The following is a 9,999-nucleotide window of genomic DNA, read 5'->3' as shown; positions in this document are numbered from 1 at the left end:
TTCATTCCTTGAGAGTCTGATTACGAAGAAGGACGCTCTTTCTGCGGGTCTTCTTCATTGTTTTTTTTTTTTTTTTTTTTTTTTTTTTTTAAATGATACGAAACTGTGAATGTGAATTTAGAATCAGACTGTCTCCTCAGGGATCTTTTTCAGTGAGAATGCTGTTGCCCAGACTTCAGGTGATTTATCCTGGCCATTTTCTCCAAGGGATACTCCTGTATAATTACAGTCTTGGTGGCTCATAGGCTGAAACTGGGCAGGGAGAGAAAACTGCAAAGGCACAAAAAGCAGTTAGCTTGAGGTTTCTGACAGAGCTAGCACTTGGGCTGCAGTGCAAGAATTGCTTTGTGTTTTGGGACTGGAGATTGGTGAGTGAATGCTGTAAAGTTGCTCAAGCAGTGTGATTTAACCTATTTTTCCTCTTGATATATTATTTGCAAATGACTTACAACTTTTTTTTTTCCTTTGAATAAAAGTATTTGCTATTCATCCTTGTGCAAATATCCTATGAGAATAAATGTCAGCCTTTGAAGACAAACAAGAGGGTTTCTGAAATCTGAAACAAACGATTTGTTATTAGTGGGCAAGTGTAAGGCCGATGAGATGTGGCCTTTCGTCCCTTCATGGCGATGACAGCTCCCCTGGTGGGGTTTGGAGGAGGTGGGCTACGCAGGGTCATGCTTTGTGGCAATGTGAGCTGATGTTAACCTGATGTCACTGTAGTTCTCTCCAGCCTCCTGTCTGTATGTCAGTCTCCTCCAGATGTCCATCTCCTTCCACAGCTGCAGGCGGAGAGGGTGGGAGAGAGGAGCTGGCTGGAAAGGGGAGAGGACAGCATTGCAGATGCCAGGCCACAGCATACTTGGAGAATTTTAACTTGGTTTCCTGTCTCCTTTTCAGAAGAAGTTGCCTGAAAAATTGTTGTCAAGGATATCAGCCCAGGGGTTTTTCCATCCCAGAGCCAGGGAGAGGAGAAGCTCTTAGCAAAGGCTACTTTCCCTTTCCGATCTAAAATTGATGTGCCCCTTGTCACCAGTGCCGGTTGCATTTGCTGTGGGTAACCTGCTGTCTGACCTGTGGGTTTATCATGCATCATCTGCTGATGCCCAGGGGCAGCGACCTCCTGCACGAGGGAGCAGCTCTGCACATGATGGGGCTGAGCTCCCATGGTGTTGCAGAGGCTCTTTGTTAGCTCCCTCCTTGCCCACATCCCAACGAGTCGGAGTGCTGGCAGTCGTGTGGTGGGCAGGGCTGAACCATGAGCCCTCCTGGGCCATCTGTGTGTCTCAGACAGCTTGTGTGGTGTCCTGGTGGGAAGAGTGCCCCAGTCCTGCTGGGAGCAGGTGCTCTAACGGCCCCCCCATCACATCTGAGCTGTCAGCGGTGTTAGGATCTTCTTAAACTTTGCCACCACGCAGAGATATGTGATGGGGTCCTGTCCTTTTCAGTAAATCCCAGTCTTTTTGGTCAGCTGTCAGGGACAATTGATTTTGGTGTGGGATAATCTAGAGCCCTGTCGTCTTTTGCAAGCTATTTCTAGGTTTCCAAAAACCATTTAAAAAACAAAAACTTTCAGAACCTCTTTGCAGACACTCCAAAGACATGTGCAGGTCTGAGATGTGCCGTACTTCATCCACCTAGAGCCTAACTCCAGAAGTCTTTCTGCTCTGCCCCCTGCATTCTTCCAGGCACACCTATTTCCAGATGAGATGACATAAATGGCATGCGCCGCTTCAAGTACCGTATAACTGTAGTGAATTAATTCCCTGATGTTTATACACAACTTCTTTCTGGCAAAACCACAGATGCACTTGCATCTGGGAGTTTTTGGCACTGATGGTAATTTCCATGATTTGTGTGTATAACAAGAGTTTACGCGACTCTCCGTGCTCCACAAGGAAACTGAGGTGGAAACCTTTTCACTGAGTGGGGGAGCTGGAGCCTTCTTGCTGGATTTGTCACGGGTGGATAAAGCTGCTTCGTGCCTTGTAGTGATTTCATGTGAGTTGGTAATTTGTCATGCAACCTGGGTGGAAATTGTTGCAGCCGTAGAGGCCTTGTGCCTGGGTGCACCGGTGTGAGCATCATCAGGGCACCTTTCCTGGTGCTGGGGCAGAGGTGCTGCAGGGGGTGGCTTTGCTGGCAGGAGTGGAAAAAGGTTGACTGCTAAATGCGTGCTAAAAAACTGCAGTGCTGAATCTTTTATCATACAAAATTGATGCCAGAGATGTTGGAAAGTCAGTAGGCTGCCTTAATATGTTGAACGTTTCAACAGAGATGTGATATTTCATACACATGGAGCGCCTGCTGATGTCACTTGAAAGTCAGACTCACCCAGCTGTAGCAGGGATTATTTTTTTTGTCTTCTCTAACGTTTTTTAGAGGAAAGGGCAAAAATTGATCGTATGCATGTGACAATTTAGAGAAGAAAATACGTGCTAAACAATCTCTAAAGTTATTTCCTTTCTGTACAGCAAATAACTGCTGCATATGGACTTATGTACTATGCACCAGTGACTTAAAATATAATTTTACTATCTGGACACCTCTTTCTGACTTCATAGAAAAGTTGTTCTCTTGGTTAATTGTTTTTTAACTGATACTAACTTAAGCAACACAATTGAAATGCCAAAGCCTTACCTACCTAATGCAGACTTCCTGTTTCTATAGCAACAAAACTCATCATTGTACTTAATGAAGGAATATTGGAGTGTGAGTAACTGATTTTAAGGTTTAGAAAACCAAACAGAATCACTTTATATTTGAAGATTAGAGAAGTAATACAGAGGTGACCTCTTTGCATAGAATAAAAAAATCGCCTAGGCTTGGGATACTTCATTAGTAAGAATGAAACCATATTAATGTCATAAGGAGCTCTGTGTTTTAATCTTGTTTTCCTAATTAAAATGTAAAAGCCTTTTATAGCAAGTGAGAGTCTTTGAGGGGGTTTTTCCCCCTTCCCTTTCCAAAGCTGCGGTTTGCGGTTAGGCTAATGAAAATTTGGGCTGCCTTGCAGCAGCTACATTTTCCTTCTGTATTAGCAAAAAGCCATCAATAGTTTTTGTCGTTGGCTAAAAAAAAAGGGGGGAGAAAAATGTGTGGTATTTAATCCTACATTTGATCTACAAGCTAGTTCCTGGTCAGCTAGTGTAAAATCTCTGTTATGGTGATAAATGCTGAACAAGTTACAGATGAGAGAGTGAATGAAGGAGCAGCTGTCATCTCTTCCTATTATCTTATAGCTTTTCAATTACAATTTTAACAACCCTTAAATTCTAATTTAAAGCAACTATAGGAAACATCCCAAGGAAAAGCAACAACGCTGACAGCAATATATCATGAATGTTTACGAGCCTACGTTTCTGTATCAGCATGCCACAAAGTACTACACAACATTTGTGGCAGGTTTATGGTGCTTAATTATTAATCTGTAGAACTGAATGTGGGCAAATGGGAAATATGAAATAGAGGCTTCTATTGCAGTCTCATCAGTGAAAAAATTGCTTGAATATATTTCCACAAGGCAGTCTGTTTTTTCTATCACTTCTGTGATTTTTTTCTTATGTTGTGTTTTTCATGTTTTTTTTTAAAAAAATCTGTGATTCTGATAAATTCATCTTAATTTCTGAGGACTGAATAAAGTTAGCCACAATTCAAGGTTTAAGAAAATTTTTCATCTACTGAACCCACTTGTCACAGGGCAACTGAGACAACCGACGATACTAGTGATGGTAGTAAATTGCCCCACAGCAGAAGGAAGGATGGAGAACAGGATAAGACAGATGGAAGGCTGGCTCGTTTGAAAGTTGATCAAGATTAGCTATTGCAAAAACAAAAAGCAAACTCAGAAACAACCCACTCAGCGAAATCCAGCTTGAAACTGGCTGAGTCGTAGCATATTAAACTGTGGGCAGGTGGCATCCTGTATGAGCTGGGAGCCTGCATCCTGCTGAGAGCTGTACTCTTCTGCCTCCCGGCAAGCTGATTGGGAAGGCAGGCGGTGTCTCTGAGAACTGTGAAAAGGCTTAACTCAACATCTTTGGGTTGTGATTTACCCTACCTTCCTTTTAAAAAACTGATAGCTTATAATTTGGTAAAATGCTTCTTTAGGCAGAGACTGAGGGAAAGCTGACAGTGAGAATACAGCAGAACTGCAGGAGGTGCAATAGGTGTATGGAATTTGCAATGTCCACCTCACAGCCCTGTTAATGAGCTTCTCTATTGCTGCTGGAGTGTTTGAAGCCTAAATTCACAAGGAAACAAAATTTATGCAATCACGCCTAACTTTGGCCAAAGGTTTTTAAGGACATCAGCTCTCTGAAAGTTTCATAAAGAGATGCTCTGGGGGTGCCTTTGCTGATGGAGGGGCTAATGTGTTCGCATGTGCTCTGTGTTTCAGGGATAGAGCTCTGTCCTCCTGGGCACCGGTTCATGATCACCATGGTGGCGAGCTTCATCGAGATGGCAGGGCAGTTCCTCATGCCAGGGCTGGCTGCCCTCTGCAGGGACTGGCAGGTCCTCCAGGCAGTCATCATCTGTCCTTTCCTGCTGATGCTGCTTTACTGGCTGTAAGTATTTCTTCCTCCTGTCGTGTCAAAGACCACATGAGCTCCTGATGTTGGACTTGGAAGGTGCTTCACTCTTAGGAAGTGTGTGGGCTTCAAAATACATACGCACCTTTCCCTTTGTTCTTCCATTTGTCTTTTGTCATGAAGATTGGACTTTGAAATAAGAAATGATAACTTTATAGTTCGTTGTAAGCATGCACACAGGTTACAGGCTGCCACATGGTGTGAACTCAGAAGTTGGTCCCCTTTTGCTGAGCAGCAAGTTGTACTTTGCAATTACTCTGGTTGTCACTTCCCCTTTAAAGGTGGAAACAGTTCTGAAGAGGACGTGTCCCAGCCTAGCTATTGTCAGATTGTGGCAGTACAGCCACGTTTTTCCCTTAAAACCTGTATTATGGTTCTGGGCTGTCACTGTTGGTTTCTTTGGCCTGGGTTAGCCAAGCCAGGTTAAAAATAACACGTGTCAGCTTGTGAACAAGTGCACTTGGACGCCTTGTGTGCATGAGGTAGTGAGCCCTCAACTAGACTGCCTGCTTAATTTGCCGTAATTAGCTCATGCTGCACCGAAGCCTCGGTGGCTGTTCTGCACCGGGCAGTCTTTCCCGCAAGGCATCCTCCCCTCCCAGCTGCTCCCACTCTTCTCTGCCTGCTGTGCTGGTGGCACTGTGGCATTGGTACAGCTATCCTGAGAGAACTAGGGTGGCTCTCGCCTTGGGGATGGTGCCAGGTCCATCTCTCCTAAGACTCTATAAATTAAAAAAAAAAATATAATCTTTCTTTGTTGTTCTGTCTTAATAGTGACACGCAGTGGCGGCATAACACAACGGAGGCTTGTGAGAGCAGGGTTGTACAAAACTGTAACAGTGAGAACACACTAGATCATTCCTTTTAAAGACAACACTAACAAGACTGAAATATTTAGTTGCTGTGCACTTAAAAAAAAAAAAAAAAACTGAGGAAAAAGGCCACCACACCATGCAGGACGAGGTTGGCTATGGGGGGCCAAGCTGCTGGTTGTAATGCCTGACAAGTTGCAACATGTAAAAACTTGTTATAGCATGTAAGAATTTTTAACAGTTGTATATTTTTCTATTAATGCATGAAGGCATTACAGAGTTCTCCTGTGTCCATCACATAATCCTCAGTGGGGGTTTCTTTGCTTATCCCCAAGCTCACAGAGGTAAACATGCCATAGCTTGGGCTGAGGGCAAAACACAGCATACGGGGGAAAATTACAAGTCCTTTGCAAGATAATGACTTTTTGGTTTTCCCCTGTTTTCCAACATAAAACACCTAAACAGTCTTGTCTTGTCAGTGTTAATCTTGATGATGAATAAGCTAGAGTGTTCTTGTTAATATACAATACCCTTCTCCCAAACCTGCCATATGTTATGCACACACAAACATGTGCAGATCTGCTCCAAAACCTCCTATTGGAATGCCCGCCAGCTGGAAAGCATTATATCCACCACTGGATAGAACCCAATATAAAACGTAATGTTTAGAGATATTTGTGTCCAAAAGGACAGTACAATAATATGAAGACACCTAACAAACATGATAAGATGACATGGGCAGCAGTAAACCCTCAGCAGTCTTCTGGAGAAAGCATGTTTTCCAGGTGGCTGAGTCAGGGTCTTGTACATTCCTGTTGAGATGTCATCCCTGAGTGCCATTGAAAGCAATAGGAAATGATAACATTTATTTCCTAATCTGCAGGAGCTTGTTGGCTTATGGCTGGACAGGTAGACCACATGAATAGATAGCCCTTTTATAATGCACGGTAAATAGTGGTAATAGCCAAAGTAACAGGATTTGTGTTGCCCAGGGTTTTTGCCTTTGCAGAAAGGGACTCTGGTTAAGATGCCTGTTTAATTATACTGTCGGTACAGTATGCACTTTTCTCCTAGGCTTTTCTCTTCCATCTGTTGCATGTTCTCTGGAAATCGTTACCATTTCATTACCTCTTTCCTTTCCTCCTCTCTTCCCCCGACATTGTGTTGGGGAACAGAGCGTGGACTCTCAGCATATGTTACAGATGAAGGAAGAAAACTGACTTATTTGTAATAAAAGCAGAACTGGAAAGCTGCATTGCTTGTTAATTCCCCATCGTTGTACTCAAAGCAGTGAGTTCAATAACAGATGCTGTGATAGCCCCTGCACTGCCTCTTCCTTCCTTCTCACTCTCTTTATTTCCATCTCCTGCTGTGAGAGAGCTGTTTGCTCCTCCAGGCTGGAGCTTAGCCCTCTCCCACCTATAGATTTGCTCTGCTCCTGGCCCTGTGCACATGGCAGGCTATACTGTCCCCAGAAGGTGGGTGGCTGAGTGGGTTGGGAAGCTGGGCATGGATGGGGGGGAAAGGAGGAAGCAGCAGATTTCTCTGGGAGGGATGGGCTAGTGGGCAAATCGAGCAGAGGCCTTTGCTGAGCTCTCAGGTCATTCTGAAAGGGCAGAGGCACCCACACAAGTCAGAGGTGAGCACAGGGGTTGGTGACGAGCATATGATAATAACTTAATAGAAGTTAAGCTCCTTTCAAAGTCTGTGTGTATTAGAGCTGTGAGGAAAGGGGAGCTCCAGTGATACAGAGGCATTATTTCCTCTCCCTTGGGTGCAGGAAGCTCCTGACATGACTGTGCCCTGAAGGTCAGCAAAGGTACTAATAATCTGAAATAAACTCCTGCTTCACTCCAGCCAAAACTGAAGAACTGGGAAGGGGTGACCGGTTCTTTTCCGGTGCTGTTAGGTAGTTTACCCTCATCAAGACCCAAACTTTGTAATAAGTGGGCTTGTTGCCCTGAGGCAGACTCCTAATTGATACACTGCACCCTTTCCATGGGCACGGGTTTGCTCTGCGTCTGGACAGGATCACGGTCCTCCTTCCAGCTACACATGGTACCTGCCTGGCCTTTTTCTGTCTGTCTGCCAAGGATTCTTTTCTGCTCTTAGGATTTCTCAGGCTTAGGATCATTTTTCCCAGTGTCCCTCCTACTCTTCCCCCTTTCCTCTCCCAAGTGGCAGCTGTGTAACAGGGGATTAATGTTTCCCCCTACCCACCCCCTGTTGTTTTCTTGGACTGCAAAAGGCTGGTCCTTTCCTTGCTGATGGAGGATGTAGAAGACTATTAACCAGGTGTCTGCAGCCAGCTCAGCCTGGTGATCTGGGCAACTGCTCACCCTCAGCAGAAAGCTGTCTTGGCTTCATTCAATTAGTACTTAATGCCAGGTGATGAAGCATGAGGTTGTGACCAAACTTCTGTGCAGAAGTCCACAGTGGCCAGGGGTTTGGCGCCTTTTTTTTTTTTTGGCTTTTGAATTTTTGCTGGTTCTTGGTTTGGCAGCAGAAGGTGCAACAGTAGGTGTGTACAAATAACCCTTGGCAGCAGGGTCTGTGCTCCACAAGTGACCTCAGGCACTTGCACGGCGATGGGGCAGCCAGCACTTTCCCCTTGCTGTGCCTGATAACCTGGCCTCAAAGGAGCCCAGGGGTTTTTAAAGATCCTTAAATGAAGCTCCCAGTGCTCGCACTGAGTAGCAGAGCAGCTGCAAGACGTGAGGCATTGGCATTTCCAGTTTGAGAAACCTGTAGGAGCTGGAAGGCAGAGACGGCGTTTGTCCCCATGATGCCATCCCTTCAGCTCTCTTCCTTCCCCTGGGAGCGGCTGGTCCCCACGACCCTTCTCCTTTGGGACCTGTAAGAGGACTCTTCAAAAAGTGCAGCTTTGAGGCTAGTGGCTGAACCTGTCCCCATTTCGGACAGGGGGATTTTGCATTCAAAGAACTCTTGATTTTTTCAAAACATGCATTTGCAGTACAGGACTTTCTGCAGGAGGTCACGCCAAAGCATCTGTGTGGCACCACAATGTAGTGGTAGTAAATAAGCTGTCACAGTGAATAGCTGTCATCACCGCTGTTATATACTTTTATTGCCTAATACCCTTTGGCGTGCAGTCTGCCTGACTTCTCTCCTTTTTTCTTAAAAAAATTAATACTTTCTCTATCTAGAATGGAGGTTTTGCTAAACTGTCTTCCAAATTGCATCAACCTTAAAAGATAGTACCATAATGGTGCAATTGCCTGATCCACTGCTTCGAAGTAAAAGAACAGAGGCAGCATCCACAGCAAAGATCAGTGCTTTGTGAAGGAAATTTGACATTTATTATATATTTGAAGTCAAAAATATTTGTTAAATTTGTTCTTAGAAAGGTCTTATGGAAGATTAGTGAAAATGAGGCCTAAACAAGAAAGAAGAATATGCTTGTAGTCAGGTATGAAAGTTTTCATATCTATGGAGTATGGCATTTCTTGAAGATCTACATATTTCTTTTAGTTTTGTATGAATATAAACTTATCTGGAAAAAAAAAAAAAAAAGGAAAACTGATCAGTTAAGCTAATGACTTAGGTGACTATCAGCACTTAAAGGAAACAACCAGATAGAAAATAAATGTTTTTATTTTGTGACTGTGTGTATGTATATGTTTATATTGTGACTCAACTAACTTAATATTGTCTTTACTACAGGAAACTTTTAGAGCAACAGCTGAATGTTGCCAGGAATATACACAATACTGACCTGTATTAAAAAAAAAAGAGCTTAAAATATGTGGGAGAAGACTTTTGATATATTTAAAAATTAAATGCCATTATAAACCTCAAAAGTAATTCTCTTTCCTTTCTCCATCTTCACAAGAGAATTCAAATCACTTCTGTCAGCTATTTTCCTTCTTTGGTCTGAATTACCATGTGTTAACTGCACAGCTCATTCATTCCCTGCTTGGCAGCAAATGTCTATTGCAGACAGTGCTTCCTCCTTCTCCCAGTTCTTTCAAAATTGCATTAACAGGCAGAACACCTCTAATACGTTATAAAATTCTAATATGTCCTATTTCTAGGTGATAAGATAGTTCCTGTATCATTTGTGAATCGGTGTAAAAAAAAAGTCAATAAGTCACACATTCAGAGTCTTTTTTTCCCTCTTAATTGTTATGTAAGTGATTCTTCTGCTTTTTGTAAATAAGTATGTAGCCCATGAGCAGTTAAATGAGCAGCTGAACACTATCGGTTCTTCCTCTGACAGAAACTTGGAAGCGACCCTAACCCATTTTCCATCTTTAAAGTATTTTCCCAGAGTCTCTTCGGTGGCTGATGGCTACTCAACAGTTTGAGGCATCCAAGGAGCTGATCCTTCAGTTCACGCACAAGAACAGGATGAACACGGAAAGCGACATCAAAGGAGTGGTACCTGGTGAGTAGGACAGACAGACAACCGCAAATCCCTCTGCTCTTCTCTAAAGGCTGCATGTGGCATTGCCGCCCAGAATTAAATAACTTATTTACTGCCTGTAATGTCATTCCATTCATTCATTCATTTTGCTTTCATTGAAAAACCACTCCAGCTCCAGCACTGTGTTTAAAATTCCTCAGCCTGTTGA

At 43.5% G+C, this 9,999-nt stretch overlaps 1 protein-coding gene across 1 annotated transcript in view; it reads left to right on the top strand.

Annotated features, from left to right (window-relative positions):
- The window catches only part of SLC22A23 (solute carrier family 22 member 23), a gene marked incomplete at its 5' end in the record, with an annotated part of 112,830 nt that overhangs the window by 76,059 nt on the left and 26,772 nt on the right, over window positions 1–9,999 (top strand). The window contains 2 exons of the mRNA XM_014940771.1: window positions 4,400–4,568; window positions 9,685–9,812. Of these exons, the coding sequence (XP_014796257.1) occupies window positions 4,400–4,568; window positions 9,685–9,812 (297 nt within the window). The remainder of the gene's footprint in view (window positions 1–4,399; window positions 4,569–9,684; window positions 9,813–9,999) is intronic.

This window comes from Calidris pugnax, unplaced genomic scaffold (genome assembly GCF_001431845.1).
Source record: "Calidris pugnax isolate Ruff unplaced genomic scaffold, ASM143184v1 scaffold8, whole genome shotgun sequence".
Taxonomy (NCBI): Eukaryota; Metazoa; Chordata; class Aves; order Charadriiformes; family Scolopacidae; genus Calidris; species Calidris pugnax.
This window is presented reverse-complemented; position numbering and strand designations above follow the sequence as displayed.